Source organism: Lampetra fluviatilis, chromosome 21 (assembly GCF_964198595.1).
Source record: "Lampetra fluviatilis chromosome 21, kcLamFluv1.1, whole genome shotgun sequence".
In the NCBI taxonomy this organism is placed as follows: domain Eukaryota; kingdom Metazoa; phylum Chordata; class Hyperoartia; order Petromyzontiformes; family Petromyzontidae; genus Lampetra; species Lampetra fluviatilis.
Window position 1 is genome coordinate 4,382,799 of NC_136295.1, and position 26,322 is coordinate 4,409,120.

The following is a 26,322-nucleotide window of genomic DNA, read 5'->3' on the forward strand; positions in this document are numbered from 1 at the left end:
TAAGGAATGCACAGACAGTGTAAGGGGTACACAGACACATTGGTAAGGGATACACAGCCATATTGCTAAGGGATACGCAGACATATTGCTAAGGGATACGCAGACATATTGCTAAGGGATGCGCAGACATATTGCTAAGGGATACGCAGACATATTGCTAAGGGATACGCAGACATATTGCTAAGGGATGCGCAGACATATTGCTAAGGGATACGCAGACATATTGCTAAGGGATACGCAGACATATTGCTAAGGGATACGCAGACATATTGCTAAGGGATATACAGACAACGGAAGATGACCGCTCGTGAGTGACGTCATCACGATTCCTCCCCCGCCTCGCTTCGCTTCCCCGAGTAAGATGGCCGCCATTTGCGAGTGGGCACGCACCGCGCACCTCCCACGCCGTGTTCGGTGTCCGGGGTAGTTTTAAACATTTCCGATTGTTAATGTCATTGTCAACGTTATGGAGCCTCATAAACATCACCAGCAGCAGCCCCATTGCTTCAATCGACCTAAATACCGTGAGGGGAACCGGCCCAGGGCCGTGAAGGTAAATACAAACGCGAAGGGCCATTGACCGAAACGTCGCCTGTTATGCATTAAGGCCGCGATGTTATTCACGAATGTTTTGTTGTCGTTAATTGTGGCTTGTGGACCACTGCCAACGCAGCAGCGGTATCGCATTTAACCGCGGGATTGGTGACGACAGTAACACGTTGCGAGAAGGTAACATTGGTTGGCCTGTGGATGTACTGGCGCCCGCCATATGAACGCGGAATTTCCATGGTCTGACGCCGCCGCGTTGCTCATTTTGAGTAGCGAAACACGTCGCCTTTTAATAATTCTTACACTCGAATGTGCTATATTGGCTTCGACTTATATGTGAGGAAAGTACTGAAGCATTTCCCTGCCTGTTTTCTCCACGTACAGCAAATACACGCCAGTAGCAGACAAATATCGCGTGCTGCACGCCATAGTAATGTGTAATTTCCACCACCGATCGATTGCTCAGTGAGCCGGGAGACACTTTCACTCCCCAGCATTGTTGTACAGTACTACGAGATGATTTAGTGCACTTGAGTGGACAGCAATTCCTTCCCCACCACCCCTCGATGTGGATTGAATTGATAGATTTTAAGCTACAGATTCACGCCGTCTGTTGCCATTTACCCCTCACTTGACGTCTCCCCCGCAGCCACGTTGTGCAATTCTTCAGGAAGTGGCGCGAAACGTCGAATTCTAGAGCGTGTTGTTCGGCAGACAAAAGTAAATTGTCCGGGCTGGGGCCCTGGACAGACCCAAGGAGCGACGCAGACGCTAGAGGCAAGACACAGTTACTGGTCTGGGAACGATAGAGACACGCACAGTACACGCAGGCAGACACGGAGAGACACGGAGAGGCAAATAGAAGCGGAGAAAGATACAGAGATAGTCCCGGAAAGGAACAGATGTGAAGAGATGCAGGGGGGAGGTGCGCACTGATGATCGGCATGGAGGAAGAAGACACTGGGGTACAAGAAGCAAAACAGACATGAATACAGACAAAACATCGTCTTGGTTTTTTCGGTAAAGTCACGTAGAAGGGAAATAATAACAATAAAACATAATAGAATTCTCACGGCGTTTCGGCCACAACGCAAGCAGCCGTCCTCAGGTAATTAGGACGCTGTCTTTCCGACAGCTCTGTTCTTCACCTGGGGACGGCTGCTTGCGTTGTGGCCGAAACGTCGTGAGAATTTTTATTATTTGATTCTTTCCCTGCTACGTGACTTCACCGAAAGAACCAAGAATATGAATCCCTGCAGTCACGAAAGCTTTCAATCGAAACAGACAAAACACTTTTACCGTGAGGTGCTTTCAAAAAGTGGGTCCGCATTGCACATGTTTGAAGCCAGCACTGCCTGCCACTCATCCATATACATCTCCTTATGCCTGCGGTGCAGTAAGGATTGCAACTCTGGCTACAAACACCAAACCGTGGGCCATAGAACTTCGCGCTTCCCCAAATATACATTTTAAGGCGGTGTGTATCTGCATTTCACCTACTGAATCGTTACTCTTCATTGGCCGTGATATATCATCATTGCTGCAGTGCATCGCTTTGCCAGATTTATCTGATACCAGAGGTCGCAACCGGGTACTCGATACCCTACCCGATACCCGGCTACCCGTACCCGGCCGGGTACGGGTACCCGTTTGCGACCCTGGTACGGCCAGGTACGGGTAGGCCGTGAGTCACTGGTGAGTAACCGTTTGTCACTCATTTCCCAACGTCTTGTCTCTTCTCACAATTCAAGTTCCTAGAATCAACCCACCCGCGCCTGCAACATGGCTTCATCCCAGAGGTCGCAATCGGGTACCCGATACCTGTACCCTACCCGATACCCGGCCGGGTACGGGTATCGGGTAGGGTAGCCGGGTATCGGGTACCCGTTTGCGACCCTGGTGCGGCCGGGTACGGGTAAGGAATCAAAACCCGTTTGCAACCTCTGTCTGATACCCACGACTGTGGCCTCCTGCAGGTGTACACCATCGCGCAGGAGTCGCGCTACCTGCTGGTTCAGGGCGTCCCAGCCTTGGGGGCTGCACAGGAGCTGGTGCAGCTGTTTGCCCTGTACGGCGCCGTGCAGGAATACCACGCCATGGACGAGTATCCAGCCGAGCCCTTCACCGACGTCTACCTCATCAAGTACGGCGACGTGCACAGCGCCAGGTATAAGGTCCTCCTCGCCGCTTGCACGCAAGTACCCGCGGTATACAGGGCCGCAGTCATGGTGACGTCTTAGCTCTCCTTGGATTTATTTGGGGGTTGTTCGGAACAATGGCTTGCGTTTCACTGCACATGCTGGGAGCTTCGGTTCCCAAAGAAGCGTTGGACATCACTACCCCAAGTTCTGGGGTCTTCTTCAGGAAGTGAAGATCCCAGCATTGGCAGGACATAGTGAAAGTAACGTGGAATACGGTAAAGCAACAGAATGGAGTTAGAAAGCATGGCATATACAGTAAAATCTTGGATTGCGAGTAACTTGGTCTGTGAGTGTTTTGCAAGACGAGCAACATTTTTAAATAAATATAAATTTTATAAACGAGCGAGGTCTTGCAATACGAGTAATACATATACGCTTTGTCTGCCGAGCGTCACGTGATCACAACTGATATACGAGTGCTTTGATATACGAGTGCTTTGGATTACAAACACATTTCCGGAACGAATTATGCTCGCAATCCAAGCTTTTACTGTATAGTTCGTAAAAGGAAGTTGTGGTGGGTGGCACACGATCAGCATAGAGGGGAGGGCAGGTCATTGAGCAAGACACTGAAGTTGACACCAAAAGATATGCTACCAAGAGCATTAGTATTGGTGGCAATACTAAAAGAGTGGGCCTTGAAGGTTGCATGTTGGCTTTGCAACCACTGATGCACCGAGCAGAAGAAAGTAACACTGAGTTGAGGACATCCGTGATGATGGAGGCTTTGCTGTGTCCACTGGTTCTGCCTCGCTGTTACAGGGTGGCCAAGAGGCGGCTGGACGAGAGGAGCTTCTTTGGAGGAGTGCTGCACGTGTGCTACGCTCCCGAGTTTGAGAGCGTGGAGGAGGCACGGAGCAAGCTGCAGGCGAGACGGCGTTACGTCGAGCGAATTGCACGCATGCCCGGCCCCGTCTTGCCAGGTGCAGCGATTTGCCGTGGGACTTCTGAGAATCTGGTTATCTGCAGGGTGGAAAGGGGAGTTTACCTTTGTGTTATTTGTAGGTAGTTCGTAGTGTGGATATTTGATTGCAACTGGTGTCGTCTTATTAGACTAATCAGGTTTAAATAAAGGCGATGTACAAATCTACCAAGCTATTTTATATGCATGCATGCCTATTCATGCATATAAAGTCCATCTTTGCACTCTTTTTCATCCATGAGACATACATTGGTAAGAGCAACATTGAAAACATTCTATGTTTGTTTACAAATTATACTTGGCACTGTTAACCCATTATCCCCCCCCCCCCAGACAACAAAATGAGCACCACTTTGTGGGAAGGCCAACAGTGCTTTCTTGTGGATAGACTGGCCTTTGCCATAAGAACAAGGAATTTCCACCACTGGCTTAAAGCAGCAAATCGACATAAGCACTGTCCCTCATTATATTTAATTTGTCTATATCCTTTGCTTGGTGCCATGCAGATGCTGTTATAATCAGTGATACTAACCACACGCATGGTCTTTGCAGACGACAAACACGGTGACACTGGTAAACCCACGAGCCGTTCCCCTCCTCACCACGAGCCTAAACGCGGACGGAGAGAACCACACAATGAAGATGAGCAAGCAAGCGGGGACCAGGAACCATCATTTCCAACTTATTCTTTCCCCATGATCCCACCGCCCCCTCAGCACCTTCCGCCGCCCTCATGGCGCCGGAGTGAAGACACGGAGGGGTACCGAGAATCCAGGGAGCACTCCGATTCTCGGCAACGAGCAACGCTTGCAGGACATACAGAATCCAGGGGTCCCTTGAACCACGAAGTCTCGCGGCGGAAGAATGAGGCAGTGGCGCGGTTTGTGCCACGATCAGCGCTGCTGGAGGCTCGGAATCAGCTGAGGTTGGAGGGAGGTATGGGTGGACGGACGTCTCATCAGGATGTGAATGAGCCGCTGGTTGGGCCGATGCTTGGGCCGATGCTGCCTCCGGAGATCCCCAAGGACGTGGACCTGGGAGATGCTTCGCTCAATGCCTCGGCCGAACTTATACGGGATCGCATACGACAGGTAGGTCACTTACCGACGACCATCGTGGCACGAGCAAAGTATCACGTAGCGACAGCATGTCACCAGCATCAACAGGGCCATGAAATAATCATTGAAATCAACATTATCATCATGCTCAATCACAGTAACAGTATCATTAATAGCATTCACGTTCATCATATTACTATAAGTGTTATTAACAATAATGTGATCAGTAATGTCATCAACGTGACCACCACTTAAAGGAGTAGCATCTTATTCTTTGTTCTTTCGGTAAAGTCACGTAGAAGGGAAATAATAAAATAATAAAAATATAAAACAATAAAATTCTCACGACGTTTCGACTGCAACACAAGCAATCATCATCAGGTGCGAAATCCACAGCAATAATTTTTTTAAAAAGTGGCATTTTTTTTCTTAACGTCAGAACCACGGACAGCGATTTGGCAGTTGGTCAGATGGACGAGTCCATCTATGTTCGGAAAAGAGGAGGGGGGAGAAGAAGAGAATGGAATACGGTCTGAAAGTCACCGTAAGCGTGAACACAATTAAAACCCGAAATGGTAGCATCTTATAGAGGTGGCTGGAATTTCTCAGGGAGATCATCAATGTTCCTGTTAATGCACTGAGCCAGTACCATTGAATTTCTGGGTTTTAATAAAATATAGCTTCTCTGTATCCCTTCCCATACAAGGATCAATTCAGGCTGCCGCTCTTCCCCAAGTCGAAAACGAGTTGAAGTCAAGAGGTTGTCCCGTTGAGGGAATGGCCCCAGCGGAATGTGGTATTTCCACGGGCTGGTTCAGGGCCATCAACAGAGATGAGCAATACCCCATTGTGGAGTTGAGCAGAGACTCTTTGACACTTTAAAGACGGGATAGTTTGGCAACTATATAGTGTATTGTATGCATCTCTTCATTTTACATGGTACGTTTGTTTTTTCAGGTTACAGATGCTGCACCGTCGAATGTCTCTTCTGCACATCAAGGGCCCATAACGCAAGCAAAAGCCCGCAGAAGAATATGATATTAAATGTTCTTACATGTTGCCAGCTGTATATTGCCAGCTGTGTATATGGAAGAAAAAACCCGAACACTTTTGAGCAATTGTTTCATTCGTTTATTTGTATCCTTTGTGTTTAAGAGTCCATTGTGTTGTGGGGAAAAGCCCATATGGTAACCAATCCAGTGTATGCACAACAGGCCAATAACACCACCAGCTTTAAAAATCTATGGGCCAGTTTCACATGTTGATTACACAGCTGCAACACATTGCCTTTGCTAAGCTTGTAATTGTTGACAACACAAACATCGGCATGTGTTTCACCAACAATCGGATGAATTAGAACATTCACCAACATCTCTTGGGGCATACATTTCCACAATAGTATTATTACCAACTTCACGAGTACTCTACTATTGCGTTGCCACAATTAAACCCTTAACCGACCACACTTTAAAATCATCAATAAAGCCCTACTGCTAAAGCATTGTCGAAAAGTGTATAATTTAGTAAGCTTGTATCTGTGTAAACATGATTAAGGGCAGCAAGTAGCATGTGAACACTTCACTAACTTTAAGCATGTGAGTGCAAAGTTTTCCCAAGTTGTGTAACATTTAGCCTTGGTAATGTTTTGTGTCAGTTTCAATTGGCTTGTGCTTTGTATTTTTCACTTAGCTCTTTTGTACACTGTTTGGGTCAGATGATTTATGTGACTTGATTACTTGCTCTTTAACACACAAGACAAATGCATTCACAGACTGAAGATGCAACTTAAAAAATAGTTCTAAGGAGATTCATATGCTGTGTTCTGGGTGATTTAGCAGCTTTTTAACCTTTGTTAATGAGGGTAAAAAGTATAAGTGTTTCATCAAACTCTGATATGGGTTAAACCAAAATATTTTACATACATAGGGGTGAAAATTGTATCATTTCCCATTCAGATTTAAACCCAATTTGTATTAGATCATACATAAAACAGAATTGCCCTCAATTGGCAATGTATGGATATCTGTTCTTGATATGGACGGTAAATATGCGTATTCAAAATGTCAATGACCATGCAGATTAGGTGCAGACATGATACAAATTTAAATGACTTGAAATGTAATTGCATCTCAAGATGCTGTAGAGAAACACTGAACATATTTTGAGAAGGCAGGTTGGAAAAATCGTCTTTGGACTGGAACAGGAACGGGAGTTGACAGCACGGACGGTGCGGTAGAAAAAGAGTCCCAGCCTATGGGTGCAGTAGAGAAGAATGAGCAACCTCCCACGGAGCGAAGATTGAGGGATTCAACAGAAAGCTTTGCTGGAGCAGAGAGCTCGTGGAGGGCAATAGCGATGAGAGAGGGGAGAGGATGGTAGTCACCAGTCCATGGAGGACCAATAAAAAAAACTGGACATCAAGACTACCATGATGGTCGTCTTGCACCTGCCCTCTCAACCGACCAGCCAACACAGCCACCATTTGGCTGTGACCAGCACGGCAATTTTGCCAGCTAAAGAAAGTATAGGTGGCAAAGGCTCGCTGGCAAGAGGTCATGGGAAAGAGACTGGTCTCCGTCATAGGAATGTGGAATTCCACCACTGTCAACGAAGATGAGCACCACCCCATTTCACATTTTAGGATGGGTGCATACCAATATTAAAAAAAAAACATTAGTATTTTTACTTTGCAATCAGTGTTTTATGCATTTAGTGCAGTAGATGCCAAGCCAAATTGACTTGACGTCGACAGCTGCCTACTCATTTAAAATGGAAAAAACCAAAGCCCAATGCTTTTAAATAGATGCTATACACTCTGACATCAAAAGCCAAATGATAAATTACTGTGCCTGCAAAAAAGAAAAAAAACAAATATAACCAGCTAAAGGTTACAATGGCTATCCTGATGATTAATTTCAAGTGATGCCAACCTCAAATGGTTATAACAAGATTAAACAAAATTCCAGTGGATTCTAAAAATCAAATGGTCTTCCACGCAGTGAGGAAGACAAACTATTCCAATGTTATGAAGAAGCAATCCAAAATAGACATTATGCACACACTGTCTATATTCTGCGACGCCTGACACGAGTTTAAAGTTTTAGTAAGTGCAGAGGAACGTGAATGTGAAAGGGGCATTCGCTACAGCGCCCTCTACTGATGTCACCAGGGCATGGCTGTAAGACACGTCACATGACTTGTGTGTGCGTGGGTGAAAATCACAAGTGTGATATTGGGGACAACACCCTCCTGTCCTGCTCACACAATCTGTCTATTACTGCACTATGCAGCTGCACAAGTGATGCATTCTAGCAACCGCAACACAAAACCCACAGCCGTGGCGACAATCAAGGCACTCGAGTCTCCACCGCCGTTCACGAGGCAGCAGCAGCAGCTTCAACCCTTCTTTCGCATCCCAACGTGCTGCAGTTCATTGTGAGAGTCTCTTCACATTCGTTTATAAACCGTATTGGCAGCGCTTTGTCTCGTAAACGGGAGGGATTTGGGAGGTGAAACGACAGTTTTTGATTTAAAGAAGCAGATTGTAACTGTCGCATCGTGGTTGATTTGTATTTTAGTAATGATGACAAATACTGCCCATTTGTGTTTTGGGTTGCATCTTCCTTTGAAAGCCTTGTCCCTGATGTTCCGTGATGGCTGGTGTACAGGTTGTGGCCCGTTACGATTCTTTGGCTTTCGGCTCTCCAAGAACTTTCTTGCGTTGGGACATCATATGGAAGTAGAGCTGTGGGAAGACTGGTGAAAGGGCAAGGGAAAGGGACCAAAGGAAAGACAATGTAATCGTCAACAGCTAGACATTGTAGCGACATATGCCGCAGATTTTATGTGGGATTGGCTCATGTAGGTTTCGTAAACATGCACTGCCCTCCGATGTGTTTTTGGGTCTTACTGCGCATTGTTCAAGCATTATATCTGCCACGTCGCTTCATGTGCTGGGAGCTTCTTCGGGAACTCGTCGAATGAAATGTCGGACATCATGCCGAAAAACATGTGGTAAAACCCGAAAGCACAATGGAGAGCCATACATGCGGCGTTGAAACTCCTAATCTACTACTTTGCAGAGTATCGAGGAGAAAGCATTGAAGCAAGTGGGCTTCGAACCTATTGCCGAGGACTGTTTTGAGTGCGATGCCTTCAAAGCGACAGCACCTTGTGTTTGTGCATTCACTGCCTGTTGCAGAGGCTCATGGTTATACTCCAGCAACCGGCCTGATTGGTACTGCAGGTGGATTCACGGTAAAAATAAGCCATCTGCTTCACAGTCAACGACAAAGATCCTGCGACCTCATTCGCAAGAGCAGGCCATTGTGTATTGGCGTCTTGGTAATTTTTTTGGCTAGCCATCGAACAAAAATGGTAACCGCATCGCGTGCTTTCAGATGCGTTTCTGCGGCCGATATTAGGAAGCCACTGAAGCTATGCACTTGTAAATCTGGATTGAAAACCCATTTATTTAGAACTGATTTTGTGTTTAGTCCTTCCCGCCGCACCTCCAATTAGCACAGATGGTTACGTCCGGTGCGAAAGAAGTTCAACATATATCTTTGTCAAATTTGAAAAATTACCCGCAAATTTCTAAATTGGAAATTACAAAGCAATTACAGCCCCCTACCGTTCACAGGACCCTAAAAAAAAATGTTCACGAGGCTCAGCGAGGCATTCCTAGATAAACGAGCGTAATATTCATGGGCTTTCACACGGTTCTCCAACTTGCTCTCATTTTCAAAAACACATTGAAAATAAAGGGACCAAGCATCTCCATGCAAGAGCCTGCTGAGAAGAGTATCGCTACTCAGCTAGGCTCTGCTGGATACACAAAGGGCAACATTATTATCACCTCAAAAGAAGAGTCTAGTGAGGTGGCTAGGAAACTAGAAGAGATCAAAGGCTGTGTCGCAGCAGTAAGCCAGAAACAATGAAATCTAAGGTTACACAACATGTAATTAATACAGATTCAAGCATTTTTGTAGTTTCAGCCCAATCACTGATAATACATTTATCATCTGGCAATATTTTGTATCGAATCTTAAATTTAAAACTATTTCACTATTTTTATCTTACCAAGTAAGGCCTACTGAGCTTCATCGCTCTTTTTCAGAAGCAACCTGGCAATAAATAATAGCTCAACGAAGTGGCTTATCATGTACAAATGTATAGCAGCCAAATTACTCTAAACAAATTATTCTAAATGTGGAGAGAAAAACTGGAGGACCTCGAGAAAAATCCATGCGACCACAGGGAGAACAAGCAAACTCCAAATATATAGGCATCAGGGTTGGGATCGAACCCACCACCTCCTGTATACCAGTCGAGGTAATTAACATCTCGCCACCAGTGTTATGGTCCAACGATGAGGCGTTCCTGGGAAAATGCAGTACAATGTCATTATTTCCTCATGATTTTTATTAAAATGACAAAAGGCCTTGAGCACTCACTTGGCATGTAGGAGATCATGACGATGATGAGGAAGTAGTAGTAGTCGAAGGAGATATTGAGGGCGTTGGGGAGTGGGTACGCGAAGAGCTTGGAGCGGTAGACGTGGGGCAGCGCATGGTAGATGGTGAGCAGCTCGCCCGTCACGCCCAGTGGGTACAGCACGATGAACAGCGTGTACCTAAATGGGCAACGTCACAGCAAAATGCCCGCCAAGCCCGTCGCTCCGATTAGCACGGTTGCCTCAAACACGTTCTTTCGGAGTTGGCAGGTAGGAACTTGGTTGGACAGCGCATTCGTGCGATCCGTGTCACGTGGCGCAATCTGCGTGGGGCGGCACGTCACGTGGTGCTGAGCCCACCCGAAGCGCTATGCACGCCAGACAGACAAATCATCCCTGGTGGGCAGTGTGGAACTGTTGTTCCTACCTGTATGAATATATACGTCCAAATCAGATGCAACTCAGAAAATAATCGAGTCATATTCCGCAGACCACCCAACCTATGTTGTGCTTCCCAAGGCTATCCCAACATAAGTTTGAAGCTGAAAGTAACATTTATTTATTTCACTTGTTTAACAGGAAAGCCTCACCCAGTCCTTTAGACACCTTTTCAGGATGGTACTGCCACATTATTGTAGTAGGAGACGATGTTACTATTTGTATTCCCAGTTGAGTAATTTGCAGAGGTGTTTGGGCAATACTAGTTACAATGTGTTTTTTTTGCTGTGGAAAGAAACCGGGAGAACCTGGAAGAAACCCGTGCAGAACAGGGGGGGGGGGATGTACAAACTACACGCAGAATGGTGCTCGAGTAGGGAATAGAACCCAGGACCTTCTTGATGTGAGGCACAAGTGGTACAACTGCGCCACGCTTCCAGCCGAAAAGTCGGAGCCACGTGATTTTCCAGCACACCGTCCGAGTCCCCTCGAGCTCTTGGGCAAAGAGGTAACTTAATTGATAGTGACATGTGGCTCACCGGGCCCATTTGATGGCACGAGGGAGGTACTTGAGAAGACTGAAGGTGTAGAATGAGTAGCGGACGATCTCCGTCAGAGTCCAGGCACTCAGGTAAATCAGGACACTATATTCATTCTGAACCTGAAAAACACATCATTTGTGTACATGTTCAAACGGCATCCACCATGAGAATGTGGAGTTTCAATCAATAGCTCTGAACTCCACCCCATTTCTTATTCAAAAACGTAGACATTTTGACTTTGGTTTGTGCGCGCATATGTCTTATATTCATACAGTTCAGAATATGCAATGCATCAGACATTCCACAGCATAATAATGTACCCATATTATTCCAAATATAAAAAAAAAAATTGATATACGTTCATACAAACACGTGCTAATATAAAACGCATTTATTCATTTCGTGCACAAGCTTTTATTCCTATCCAATTACCCAAGTAACCGAAATCTGAAGTATGGTCTCGTTTGAGTGAAAATGGCCAATGGAAGGTTGTGGGACCCAGAAACATTGGTTTGGTTATTTAATGTAATGACAGCCATGGAAGCGAAGTTATTTGATCAAAATGCACCAAGTTAACCGTTTTATAACATTGCAATAAAATGCGATATTGCAATTTCAAATTATTCATCATATGAACATGTTTATCTTAATTAACTGCTTGCTTTGTACCGAGGCTGTTTGGCTGGATGGTGCTGTTGCATACAGTCCACTCAAAGTCTTAAGGTTGTGGCGTTCAAATCTCAGTATAGCGTTGACTCAGTCCATGATTCCTTCGAGGATGCAAACATGAGAAGCCGTCAACATTAATTGTCTATGAGAAGGACAACCACATCTTAATTGATGACTGATTATTGATGAGTGACAGATCATTTGAGCGATATAAAGGGGTTAAGGGTGGCTCATGAACGAGGTAATTCCCTGATGTGCGATGTATTGTGTGAAAGACATAATGAAGACAACCTTCAAGACTCACACCCAGGCTGGAACTCCTTTACATAATTATATTCCAATCGGCAATAAGTTAATGAAGACATTTCACTTGGGAAGCTAACTACGAGGTGCCAACTTGAGTTAAAAGAAAAACGCCAAAAGAGAACATCACATAACTATTTCATAAATCCATCCCAAAAGCATCTTTATCCACACAAGCACTCGTTTTAGATTCCCTGCCAATAGTGTTTGTCTTATGCCAATCAAGCCGAAAAATTTAATTTGCACAGCTGGAATAAGCCAAAGTGGAACAAACATGAATTTTTTTCTTGGAATAAATACAACTCATTCCACTTGAGAATCAAGTTTAATCATTGGAGGGTCTTGCGTTGCCCGTGATTGGACGTGGAGCTGAGTGGACTTGCCGATGACTGATAACAGCAGTGTCAAGATTGGCCTCTGGGGAGGAGGCTCGTGAAGGATGTTACTGGGCAGTTGGAAGCAGTCACCCTTCAGCAACAATGGAGGGCAGACGAACGATGCTCACAACAATGAGCAGAGTGCCAGGTGGTTAAAACGCAGCAAGTTGGCACAGTAGGGCACAGGTGGTGCATCGGCCAGTCATCTCATTCAGTCAACCCATAGCACCTGGGTCTGACCTGTAACCTCCCGCCAACGGGCGTTCAACACTTCACTTGGGCTTAACGTGCACATTGTCTGGCACAAGCGCTGTGGTGACATTACCACCACTTAGTGGCAATGGCGATTGTTGTGGTGCTTGGACATGGTCTGAGCCACCCAGCGACTTCAAATTTTTATTGCGCAAAACGTGTACATTTCGTGACGGTGGCTAGGATGGATCGTGAAGATGGTGATAATGTGTGGTCTTACTGGCTTCACGCTGTCTGTGACAGCCCACACCAAGAAAACTCGAGACGACACCTGAAACGCGGTGAGCACAGCTGAAGACGGCACAATCCCTGCGGGAAGAGCAACACAAGCATGCTCACTGGCCTTGGTGTTTAAAATTAAATTCTGGACGGGCAGATCAGCAGGCTCGTGTTGGACATGTTAGAGCACAAAGCCAGCAAGATCAAGACCATTGGTTTGAATGTGCATTTCGGGTGCAAGTTATTAAAACATAATCTCTGTGCCACAGTGCAAGCTGATCTTAAACGTGGTGTTAATTTAACGTGGCATATTATAGCTAAGTTGTTTGACATACAATGACTTTTAGGTTTGTGTCTTGTGTGACAATATTGTCTGGGCATAAACAAAGCACCAATTAAAGTTCAGCAAGGGAGGATTATTAAAGTGGCTTCATCAGTAGTGTAAACTTCCACCAGTATTCGCTTATAAAATGTGATTATACACTGTTACATTGCTCACTGTGAGTGTTCCAGATGAAAATGTCTCAATTTAATGTTCAAATAATGGCAATAGTATCATTGATTGTCCATATATAAACACACAAAGTATATTTATGTAAATATGGATGCTGCAATTCAATTTGATCTCCCGGCACAACAGTTTAAACTATGGGCAAGTTTCTTTAATTCCCCCTACTCTGTCCACCCAGTAATATAAAATGGTATACAACAATTAGCTGATCGGCAGGTTGCGTGTGGTGGGGTAAAGTGTAATAACTCCGACTTCTTTCACGATGTCTGGACCTCCTTGGAGGCCCTTCGACCAGCAGTGACGTGGGCAATGCATTGCAAGGGCTACACCGTTATAAATTATATCTATATATTTTTTCATGTAAGTGTCTTCATACTCCTATAAGCATTAGAGTTGGTTCATATTCCTTAGCAGCCTTGGCCCAGTGTTTAAAATTCTAAATGTTTACTATGGGAAGCCAGTCTTACCATAGGGACCCACTTTTTATTTCCAACAAAGTGGTACTCATTTTATAAATCTCAGAGAGATGCTTATGATTGGCTCACCAACTTGGATTTGAACCTGCAAACGTTGTGTTTGCTAGTCTAATGCTCTAGCCCAATGTTTTTCATTGCAAGGCCCACAAGCCACTGGCCTTTAGTGCTGGCCCTGACGTGTGGCCCCCCACTATACACAAATGTGAAAACACCCCATCATGCTGTCAAACCCAATGGTGTCAAATATGTGGTGGCCCTCGCACTGACGATGTATTATCTGCGAAAGTGGCCACCTCTCTGAAAGTTAGTGAAGAACACTGCTCTAGCCGCAGCTCTAACCACACAAGCCTCCGTAAACCACGCCTAGATTATGTGAGGGGGAGACAAGGCACAGGGCAGAGGGATAGCTCGCGGCTGCTACAGAAATAGTCGCACTTGCAGTCAGCATTTTCATTATGGCTAGACTGTAATTTTTAGGTTATGGATGAACAAGGGGTAGCGGGATTTTAGGCACGTCCTTTTTAATTGTTGCGGATAACAGGACCCTGCGGGGTGGGCTGGTAGGAACGAATAACCAAAGAATATAAACATAATGTATTATTACACTTGTTAAGCCAGGAAAGCCCCACTGAGTCAAAAGGTTTTTGTAGGGTCCTGCCAAGTGTTTGCAGTAGGGGGCGATGTTGATACACGGACGGACGGACGGACGATATAATCTATTGGTGGTCTGGTCCACTTCGTTCCTACCAGTAACAGTACTGCCTCACTGTAAATATCATATGACTACAAACTAGCAGAAGAACATCCCTTGTTAAATGTAAGTCACTCATCGAATTACTTTAATTGGATAGGTGGTCCGCTTTTCAATGGCAGTCACAAAAGCCAGTGCTGGAAATGCCACATGTTCTTGGCAAGGGGACAGTGAACACACTTAAGATGACAACTGTGGACATCCCAGACACGAGTGCTAAATTTAATGTCCCCTGGGAAATATGATAGCTTGAGTCAACCCTCAAACAGGATATGAACTTGCTAACTTTGTGACTGTGAATTGAGCACTTTGCTGGGAGTGCCATCTGGTTTGCATTTCTTAAAATTATGAAAAAAAATTATGCTTTCTTGAAATGCTGTGGCTGTATAATTTTAATAAATGCCGATATCACAATAAACCATCAATAATGGGAATACAAATTTAATTTAAGGGTCTTTTTAGGATATGTATGCTGAAGCTATCATAATGTACAGCTTTTTGTCAATCCACTCCTTGATAAGGCCTCACCACACCATGCCTGTTTGAGGGGTAATTGAGCATACTTCTTCATGCTGGTAAAAATATGGAACGGTGAATGAAGCCCTGGATCAATTAAGATATCATTCGCCCAGCCAGGAATCAAACTTGTGTTGCCAGGTTCAGAGTGTAGTGTGCCAACCCCACTCTAGCTGTTTATAACCTAATATATCCAAATTGTGTTATCGGAGTCACATCACGAGGTGACGAAACCCTGGTTCTTCCTTAACTCCTGGAGACCTAGAGTCACCAGGCATCATATCTGAAAATTTCCCTTAAAGAAGATGTCACAGACCTTCATAGGCAGTTACTTAAATGTCACAACAATTGGCAACATCTTATACTGAACCGGTGAAGAAGAACGTGCTGTATAAAGATACTTTCCAAAGCACGTTATGATTGAATCACCCATTCTGTGCACACATACACGAAGAAGTTCCCTATTTAATCGTACAGACCATAGAGGCAACTGTTGTTTGTGAGGACCTATTAATGCAAGCAAGGTACACACAAGGGAATTGTGGATTGTAGTTGGAAGATAACTCTAAACAATGCACCACTCTACAAATGCACACATGAATAGGTAGATGACTACAGACTTACCAGTGGCACAGTGAACCACCTGTGAAAAAAAAAACAAAGTGGGTTTGTTTATGAAGAACAATTGACAAGTACAGTTCGAATATTGCTAGATATCTATAATATAATAAGATAGAAATTCAGGTCTACTCGGCCTTAAATGTGTACCAGTGTTCAGTGTGTGAATATCATTATTGAAGAGATGAATACTGGCAGGCGTAGTGTCCTCAGCTATATCACAAGCTTCAGGCCTTACCAGGTGCTCGCAAACGGCACTGCCACATATACAGTTAATAAGGTTTGTCTGTGTAGGCTATTACAGATGTTTTCACATGGTGTATCCCCTGTCTGTTATACGGATATATTAAAACAGCATTTTATATAGTAGGAAATTACAAAACAAACTTAAGTACACATGGGTTTCTCCTTTAAATTAAATTGCCTCCCTCTACAAAATGCTTTGCGGAAGTTTAGTTACAATTGAATTTGAATATCGGCCATGATAACAAATATCGGTCTTTAACATAAAATGTACGGCTTTGGTCATTTCTATCGTTGGCACGATATGGCGATACTATGATATATCGTACGATACAAGATCCGTGATAAGTGTATTGTTTGTTTTGCAAAATATCATCACATTGTGATAATAGTTGGTAATTTTATTTTTCTCAAATATCCTATTTCCTGACAAAATATTTACGAAATAATGTACTCAATAAAGTTGTGATAAATCACTCATATCCATACATTTAGGGCCGCGTAATATTTTTCTGGAGTAACTGATGTTGGTTATTATATCGTAATTTTCACAGTTCACTTAATTATTTAACCCTTCCCCATTCCAATGACGTGGATGAACGGGACCCACCCTCCAACTTGTCGGAATGGGAAAGGGTTAAGCACGTTTCATTGTAACTGACAGCATGTGTGCTATCCCAGCTTGCCTTTGCATTGGGGCCCTGATGAAAATTAAATTCGTAGAATTTTTTATGATAATCAGTGTTTAACCAGGCATATTAATAATTACACTAATATTAGTTATTGAGCAGCAGATAACCCCTTCAATAATAATACACAGTATTATAAATAGGCTTATTTATATTCAGAGTAAAATGATAAAATGTTGCTGGAAAGTTGCATTGTGTCTAAATGGGTTTATTTAATCTATTGGATAAATAAAGGATACAACAATACAAATTATAGATTTAAAATTGTAACCGATGAAGCTGAGTGAACTGCAGGTGAAGAACTTATAAGTATCTTTATTTGTACATGAGCACAGCAAAGCACAAAAACAAGTACAATACAATGGTAGGTTTTTACCCTTTTAACTGGTACAAAACTGACACCTTTATTCAAGGCATCATGTTTGCAATGACCACAATACAAGTAGTCAATAAAGCAAACAAAAAGAAGCAACTCTGATAAGGATAATAATATGCACTGTCCTTGAAGTTGATTGGCCCACACCCGAGACGGCTTTCTTTAGAGCCTAGTCCCCATTGGTGTAGGGCCTTCTGGTGTCATCTGGCCCTACACCAATGGGGACTAGGCTCTAAAGAAAGCCGTCTCGGGTGTGGGCCAATCAACTTCAAGGACAGTGCATATTATTATCCTTATCAGAGTTGCTTCTTTTTGTTTGCTTTATTGACTACTTGTGTTGTGGTCATTGCAAACATGATGCCTTGAATAAAGGTGTCAGTTTTGTACCAGTTAAAAGGGTAAAAACCTACCATTATATTTTGCCACTGGTAAAAGAGATCTCATAAAGTACAATACAATTGTGAAATACAACTACACAGCTATGAGAAACTGATATCACAGTAATCATTGCACTATGAGATTTTATCTTGTAACATTAAAAAGGATACAGCAGAAACCAAAGTAATTTCTCAGTTTTACATAAATATTTACCTAATTCAGATCTAATTAAATTATGATTGATACTCATTCACTTTTGAAACTCCTGCAACGTGACACAAAATCATGGACTTGATAATGATGATGATTAATGATCATTTAGGATGGCCAATTATAATGATCATGGCAAACAGTGATTTCTGGGATGATGAAAAAGATTTGAGGGGATAATGATGATGGGCCATAGCCATGATGACAGCGGTCGTAGGTGATAATCATGTAAGTTAAAATTGTAATGATGGTGATTACGATCACAGTGATGATTATATTTATATTCAAGATAATTATACTATTACGATGTTGCTAATTGTGAACGCGACGATGATGATGATGGCACGATGATACCATGATCATAATTACCTCCAAGAGAGCGCCCGTTTGGAAGATTTTTAGGGTCTTCTCTATTGAGCGATAGAGCCCCCTGTTTGAGCCCTTGGCCAGCCCATAACGAGCCATGGACACAGCCAACACCAGCCACCTGAGTGTGAAGAAACCAGAGACAAAACCATTATTTTGCAGGCACCCACACAGTGCCTCGGTTCAGGATTTATCAACATTAGGGTAACAGAGGCCCCTTAATTACATATTACATACATGAATGCAATTAAAATGCCACAATTTATTTTACTATTGATATACAATTAATTGTGTGTATGACAAATCACCCCGAATGCACGCAATCTCATCTGATCTTACAAGCTAAGCAGGACCTAAGCACTGCATTATTGTACTTATATAATGAGGCTTCCACCACCCCAACAGCAGTAATCCACACTGACCAGCATGGTAAAGTATGCTCAAATAACATCCGTGGCCTGCATGGTGTGGGGAGCTCCTCATCCAGCAGTTGTTTCACAAATTAGCTTTACATGTAAATATGTACTTGCATTTTTTCCCAATGATAGTTCTACATATAATCAAACATAAGGTTTGAAATGGATTGGAAAGGCTAGACTAAGCCTGTAGGCAGAATCTACTTGCGTGTTGCACACATTACACACTCCATCATGCATTAGCTCCTCATTATTAGTCACAGCCCAATATTTCCACAGCTGGAAATGTAATGGTCCCTTCCCCACCACCGTAAACTTACGAGCAATCCAAGGTGTTTCTCATTGCTCCCACTACATCGGGTTTTGTGCAACAGAAAAACATTTATGAAATAAGTGTGCTTTTTCAACACCTGTTTCATATAGCAAGACAACGAATACATCAGCACTAACATGTAATTAAAAACTAGTCCCATTGGTTTAAAAATATATAATTACCCACTATCACTTGTGTTTCTTACATCTATAAAGACAAGCATAGTAGAATGAAAGTACAATGTAGCACAGGAGTGTTAAGGCCTGTATTTTTATATTGTAAATGGAGTGTTTTTACTTATGATAAATGAATATGGCACACTGAATGGCACAATACACCATTGATCCATGCAGTAAACTTTGCTACATAGCCTTTTCCATAATGGGCAAAATCAGCTATTTTAGAAACCAAGCAGGTATGGATAACTTTTCATTGACCAGGTTGACTTATGATTACAACACGAGGCAGCACATAGGGCTTCGCTGCAATTTCTGAGTTTGGTTAATTCCATGCATTTCTCATGAGAGCGCATTACGTATATCCTTAAGATAGCCAAAACACGCCATTGTCCTATGAATTTCTGACGGTCACGAAATTCACATATCTCTGTATTAGTAGGTTGCACACATACACAGGTATGGATTACAAACTTAAATAAATAAAAATACTTTCCCCATTACGAAGACCATCAACTAAAAGCCATAAAATCAACAGTGTAAAGCCAAATTTAGGAACGTATTTAAAGTGAAACTGAAGTATAGCTCAAGACTTGAATGGCACTGCTCATTAGAAAGTGTTCTGCAATGTGCTTCATGCTAAATATAGTCCCGACACACTCTAATACAAACACTGTATTATCAGCCCGAACGCTGTACAAATTGTACGACCCATAGGGCCAACGTGCCAAAGATAATGAACCTTTGGAGCTGTATGAGCAATTACCTTGGTGGGTCATATCAGAAGGAATGTGAATGATATGGCTGTGCATCTAGTCACCTCTACGTGAGCAGTTTTTAGTCTACAGTGTACACATGGGGAAATGTGTTTCTTGGTTTACACATTTTTTGTTTGCATTTATCATTTTTATAAAAATAAGCTGTAAAGTGAAGCTAATTTTTGAAATCCATAGATATAAAAACATAAAAGAATATTGATTTGAAGCTTTCGTGACTGCAGGAATCCATACTCTTTGGTTCTTTCGGTAAAGGCACGTAGGTAGAAAAATATATACATAATTAGAAAAAATCTACCTATGTGACTTTACCGAAAAAACCAAAGAGTATGAAAGAATATATTGTAGATTTTAGTTTTATAATATTGCAGATTGAAAATCAGGCATGGTGGCAATGTGGTTAGAGTGCTTGGCTCACAATGAGATTGAAAATGACCCATTCAACGCAATGTCCATTCAGGGTTCATTAAATTAGCGTCACATTTTGAGACGTCAAAAATAGTAGTGATATGAACATACTGGTCCAAGTCATGGGAATGTAGAATTTTCACCACCGGCTCAGAGAAAACAACAGAGATGAGATGAACAAGGAGACATTTTGAGTTGAGTAAAAGGCGACCCGGCTGAGACCATACAATAAACTTCTGCATGATTGATCAACAGTTAATGAAACCTGGGTTAAAACCTATTATATCTCGGCTGTGTTGGTCCAACGGATCTGATGCAGACATTATGAGCCCACAAAACTTCCTACCTCTCTTTGTGACGCAGCTCAGACTGTGTACAATGTAAAGTATGCTGATGAATGTAGCACAGATATACTTTTCTTTAACATAATGCGAAATTATTTGTAATTTTGGGGAATTGTTAGTAAAATGATATCAGCGAGTGATTGAGGTTATTGTGCTGCAAACTAATAAGATCCTACATTTTTATCTAGGTTTCTGACAGCTCTAATTAATATTCTTAGGTTTTTTCAGTAAAGTCACGTAGGTAAAACAATAAAATTAATGAAAGTAAAATAAAATAAAAATCACGACGTTTCGGAGGCAACACAAGTCTCCGTCATCAGGTGGGACCGTCACAGCCAGATTTGCTACATCAAGTGAGGCAATGATTCAAGATGTAATCCCTTAAAAGCAAGTTGAGGGGGGAGGAGAGGGGGGGGACGGAGACTTGTGTTGCCTCCGAAACGTCGTGATTTTTATTTTATTTTACTTTCATTAATTTTAATGTTTTACCTACGTGACTTTACCGAAAAAACCTAAGAATATGAATCCTTGCAGTCACGAAAGCTTCAAATCTAGCTCTAATTAAACTGATTTTGCAAGTGTAGAAAACTGATGACCTCAGCTCTACATACGTAACTGCACTAAAAGTAAACTTTACTCCAAACTTTTGATTGAAAGCTTTCGTGACTGCAGGGATTCATATTCTTGGTTCTTTTGGTAAAGTCACGTAGAAGGGAAATAATAAAATTAGAAAAATATTAAACAATCAAATAAAATGTTATTGTTTTATATTTCACCGAAAGAACCAAGAATATTACTCCAAACTGTCACTTAATTTGACTTATTCATTAAAATAAACGTTAAAAGTCAACTTTCTATGTGGTGAACACAAACAGGGCATATAAAAAAGCTTGACACCCAGTGTGGAAAAAGAGGTCTAAATTAGGTAACTTGGAAGTAGTTCTGTCACCTCTGTCATTATTTTCTGGGAGGCGTTCTTTATCACAAGGTTATGCACTTCTTGCTGTGACGGTTCTGAATGACAACGTATTTGTCTCATCACATGACGCTGGGAGTACAACCAGAAGATATACTGTAACTGAACTTTTTTTTAGGCCGCCTGTGACCCCATGCAAGAATGCACGGTTATTGTAACGTAACGCGCATGTTGGCAATGGCTGTCCGATTGCGACAGCCACACGGTGATGAATTGAAGTCAGCACTGGAGGGTGGCATGTTTGACTGTGAAGTAAGTTAGAGCCAGTCTGCATTCACGCCAATCCGGGAACGAGAAGATTCAAGCACCTTTTCCGGAGCTTGCCAAATCTCAGCTGGTGGTGCACCCTGCCCAGTGGTACAACTTCACGAGATTCTTCCACACAAACAACTTGTACCAGTTGTCAGCAAAACTTATCTTCCCAGATGCAGGCAATGTTAGCAAACGCCTATTAAGCTTGATATATATGCCACAGTGGGGTGATGTGGCCAGTAAACCACACACCCAGCTGCTTTTGTCTCCCTGTGGGCTGATTAATTTACAGAGTGCTTGCATACTGTGCATGATGACGCGCATCTCAAGGGGAGTAGATGGCGCAGTTGATCATGTGAAACAGATTCTCACTCACATGGCGTTGGTGGGAGTCTCATGTATTAGGTAGTATGACAAGAAGGCTTTTGACTTATGCCTGTCTAAAGAGTGGGCTTTCTCCATTCCGATTTCATTCCACACCACGATTCACTGGGTGGATGAGGAGGTCGGTAGCTGTATGGCTGGGTAGGTAAGCGGATGGACAGTACTTTAACTTGGTTTAAAATTAAGGTTGAATCTAAACCAGGCTTGATGGTGCACATTTAAATCTCAGTTATGAGGGCTCAACCCAGCCCATCGTCTCGCCGAAGTGAAAAAATAAGCACGTCTTATGGCGCACAAACAGTAGCTGTCTGATGGATAGATGAGCCCTGTCATGAAAATGCAACATTTTTCACCATCGGCTCCAAACCGCTGACATGGACAGACAGGCTCATGCGAGCAATGAGACATCTGACTTTCAGTCCAAAGTTTCTCTTGTAAAGGAGACATGTTTTATAAATTTGCTGCAACGTGGTTCCACAAATAATTTTCTTCACTCGATATCACACAACTTTAAAAATAAGTCCAACTGCTACAGTGTGCTTATCCGCATGCAAAGGGGTCAGCGGACTTTGTGATTAAATTGAAACCATCTGGATCCGGGCGTATTTGGCTGGTACTAGTTTTCGTCGGACACTGTGTGTACCTCCCACAGTCTGTTTCCAGGAAGCACACTTTAATAAAAAAAACAACTTAGAAATACATTACTGTACATTAGATATAATTTGGATAAACATGTACACATTCACCTATTTAAAGCACAGTACTTGATTTTTTTTCATCCAGGACTGTACTTTGGAATCTATAAAAACTAGGCCACAGAGCCAGACCAAGGCACCCTTACGATTCCTGTTACATGGGGGCATCAGTGCAATAAATAAAATGAACGCACGCTCAAAACTCTTAGGGCTCTATGTGGGACAGTGACTCAGAGAGGCTGATTAACGTCACCAATATTCTAAGGTTTCGTCGTCAATACCCGGGTATCATAGAGCCAGCCAGACTTAAGGCAATCCTTGGGTTTTTTTAAATCAGCGTTATTCCCCAAGGATCACAGTTGCCAGACTAAATAAGCGTTAGGATTCCTAGCATGCAGTATTATTTACACGAGGCTCAAACGAGCCCAGCTAAGATAACTTGTACGATTATTTAGGTTCACTGATAATTATCGTGGCTCAAAACCCACAGTGTTATGTGTAAAACTCGTTGGGTTCACTTTAATCACTGGGGCTCCGTAGAGTCAGATTAAGTCAATCCTTAAGGGTTCTTAAGATTCATTGTTATGACCACAGGCACATAGAGCCCGATTAATGCACACTTAAAAGTGGAATATTTCACTTATTGCAGGTTAGCTGCGATGGGGGTAAAGCGTGGGATACTCTAATCTTGGCCAGCGCGAAAGAGTAGACCAAAATATTATCCAGACTATGTCAATCCTTAGAGGAGTTATTACAATTGACTGTTATCAACAACACTGGGGCATACAGGGTTCGATCCTCTGGTTCCCTCTGGTGAAGAAGGCCCTTCTGCAAGCAGTGACCTGGGTTGGAAATGACAGGGCTGTACTTTTACCTGTTACTAATGACAACTAGGGGTGAGATAAGCTTCGCCATCCTCGCGATTCTATTAATTATGCGATCCCGTGCAAGTGTCAATTATTATAGTTTTAACGATGTGTTAAATGTGGCGGCCTCTAGTGGCTGGACATGCCACGTGAACCCATTATATGCGACATATAAAACGTAAACCATCGATTATTGTGAATGCAGCGCAAGCATAAATAATCACAACGACAAGCAGACGATTCTTACGTTACAATTGTTAAAGCGTTAAATTAAACACTGTACCAATGTCAGCGCTTGAGGCGAATGCAGCATCTGAGATTTCTTAGCCAAGGCCTTGGACAATCCGCCAACATAACAAAACAAACAAAAACACACTCTACCGACATCAAACGCAACACTAACAACCACAGCGAGTGCATCCAAGCACGAAGACGTTTAGCCGCACGCGTGCCACTGTTGCAACTCAACTCTCTCCACACGCGCCAGTGACTGACAGGCAACGTGGTGGAGTGGTGAGTTGATGATGGTGGTGATGGTGCGGCAAGAGTTGCCGAGTAGGGGGGGGGGTTCAACTTTTACCCGGCGGTCATGACCGTGTTGTAGAGGATGAGCCAGGCCGTGGCGAGGAAGCTCGCCTTGCCCCGGCTCCCCGCCGCCGCAGCCGCCGCCGCCTTCTTCTTCTTCTCCGCGGAGGCCGCGGGCTGAGCCGCCTCGGCACCCTCCACCTCTGCAGCCATTTTTTTTGTTCCAGAGAAACAATGCCGGAGGTGGGGGCTGGGGGGGTGAGAGGGGGGGGGGGGCTGGGGGCGTGGCCACGTCACGAACGCGCTGCTCTGCGTCCTATCAGCGTGCACCGCTAACGGAGTCGGTGGCGGCTGTGATTGGTTGCCGTGAATGAATTGAACTGCGCTTTGCACTGAAACCGGGGTCGTTGCATTGAGATAGGGTGCTGTGAATGAATTGCAGACTCTGAATGAGACTCTGTCTTATCGACAGACATGTTCTTCACCTGATGACGGCTGCTTGCGTTGTGGCCGAAACGTCGTGAGAATTATTTTATTATGTTATATTTTTATAATTTTATTACTTCCCTTCTACGTGACTTTACCGAAAGAACCAAGAAGATGAATCCCTGCAGTCACGAATGCTGTGAATGAATTGAACTGCGCTTTGCACTGAAACTGGGGTCGGTGCAGTGTGATATGGTGAATGGTTTTCACTGAAACCGAGATCGGTGCAGGGTGATCACTGTTTCATTGCTTTCATGGCTTTATTTTGGTGATTTCGAAAAGTTTATTAGTTTTGCCATGTTTGTTTGTTGTAGTACGGAGTAAGACTGATGGCCTTAATCTAAGTTGTATTGTGGCTGTTGCTGTTGTTTGATTTGCAGCCCACTGGGATTTTTGCACACAGCGTTGGTGTACGGTGTTTTTTCTGCAATATTTTTCTGTCTTTTCTTGGATTTTCTGTTTGCACTGAGTTACATATTCACTTTAAGATGTTTTTTTGTTCATGTTTTTGTTTGTTGCGGTTGCACCCGATTCAAGAGCCGAATGGCTCACAGGGCTATACCTAATAAATGAACTTGAACTTGTGAATGAATTGCACTGCTCTGCACTGAAACCGGAGTCGGTGAAAATCATAGGCTGAATGAATTTCTATTCGGAGGTGCATGGGAAGGACAACTACATACAAAAAGCAGTTCTAGTTGTCTCAGGACTGCCTTATACAGGGACCTGATAGACCCCGTGGGTGGGTGTCTCACACACTTCGATCATCCTTCCACCAACGCAACGGAGAAGGGAAATAACACGCATTGATCTCCACCTCTAACTGAATTAAACAGAGGGCACTGATTTAAATGAGTACGTGCTCCTTGCTTTGACATATGATTCCGAGAAATGGACATTAACGAGAGATATTCAACGAAAACGTATAAGTGCACAAAGAAGCATGGAGCGAGTTGATAGGTTGAATTAATTGCACTGCATGCACATAAACTAGGGTCGGTGCAGTTTGATGATATAGTTTGATGATATAGGGTGAAATGATTTGCCACTGCATGCATTAATATCGTGATACCTAATTTATTGCCAGAAGGGGTGACGCCTATTCTTATTTTTTTATCGTCTTGATACTGGAAAAAAGCTCCCATAGATCTACATATGTAGAGTATTTTGAACTTATTTCGCACCGTACACAGTCAACCGTGATAATCGGAGTCTCATTGCGCGGCACACAAACCGGAGTCGGTGCAAATGAGAGAGTGAATGGATGCACAGGCGACCTGGCTATCACAAATGATAGCTCTATCAAGTGGCTTATCACGTGGAAATGAATTGCATCATGCTTCTAAATATGGAGGGAAAAACTGGAGGACCCGGAGATGAATCCACGCGACCAAGGGAAGAGAGACATGCAAACTCCAAATATACAGAGGTCAGGGTCGGTGATCGAACTGACGACATCCTGTATACATCCAGGTGAGGGAGTGGACAATCGATTACTTAAATCCTATAGTGTACTCGTTTATATCCCAGCTCCACTGGCAACAGTTATGAAAGCACCACGTTGCAATGTTATGTAAGCTGAATAC

General features: G+C 43.2%; 2 protein-coding genes across 3 annotated transcripts; one reads left to right on the top strand and one right to left on the bottom strand.

Moving 5' to 3' along the window:
- Positions 1-337: 337 nt before the first annotated feature.
- RBM48 (RNA binding motif protein 48) lies at positions 338-6,224 on the top strand. 2 transcript variants are annotated; one of them, XM_078865873.1, is made up of 6 exons: positions 468-553; positions 934-1,514; positions 2,526-2,716; positions 3,513-3,673; positions 4,225-4,763; positions 5,688-6,224. In XM_078865873.1, exons 2-6 carry the CDS (start codon positions 1,485-1,487, stop codon positions 5,766-5,768), a joined length of 1,002 nt encoding a protein of 333 aa, XP_078721999.1. In that variant the 5' UTR covers positions 468-553; positions 934-1,484; the 3' UTR covers positions 5,769-6,224. The 2 variants fall into 2 exon arrangements, with proteins under 2 accessions (XP_078721998.1, XP_078721999.1); XM_078865872.1 differs by lacking the exon at positions 934-1,514 and having other exon boundaries at positions 338-553.
- On the bottom strand, positions 6,214-24,501 carry LOC144938147 (very-long-chain (3R)-3-hydroxyacyl-CoA dehydratase 1-like). Its single transcript, XM_078865875.1, has 7 exons — positions 24,306-24,501; positions 18,123-18,240; positions 15,864-15,882; positions 12,987-13,075; positions 11,163-11,284; positions 10,187-10,365; positions 6,214-8,486 (listed from the first exon to the last, which is right to left on the bottom strand). The coding sequence occupies exons 1-7, from the start codon at positions 24,461-24,463 to the stop codon at positions 8,410-8,412; spliced, it is 762 nt and encodes a 253-aa protein (XP_078722001.1). The 5' UTR covers positions 24,464-24,501; the 3' UTR covers positions 6,214-8,409.
- Positions 24,502-26,322: the final 1,821 nt, after the last annotated feature.

Excerpts from the sequence above, each read along its gene's own strand:
- RBM48 (XM_078865872.1), top strand. The coding sequence starts at position 467 with ATGGAGCCTCATAAACATCACCAGCAGCAGCCCCATTGCTTCAATCGA. Across the intron at positions 2,717-3,512 it reads GGCGACGTGCACAGCGCCAG|GGTGGCCAAGAGGCGGCTGG; the intron begins GTATAAGGTCCT and ends TCGCTGTTACAG. Across the intron at positions 4,764-5,687 it reads TACGGGATCGCATACGACAG|GTTACAGATGCTGCACCGTC; the intron begins GTAGGTCACTTA and ends TTGTTTTTTCAG.
- LOC144938147 (XM_078865875.1), bottom strand. The coding sequence starts at position 24,463 with ATGGCTGCAGAGGTGGAGGGTGCCGAGGCGGCTCAGCCCGCGGCCTCC. Across the intron at positions 11,285-12,986 it reads TCACAGACAGCGTGAAGCCA|GTTCAGAATGAATATAGTGT; the intron begins GTAAGACCACAC and ends TGTGTTTTTCAG. Across the intron at positions 8,487-10,186 it reads CATGATCTCCTACATGCCAA|TCTTCCCACAGCTCTACTTC; the intron begins GTGAGTGCTCAA and ends CCCTTTCACCAG.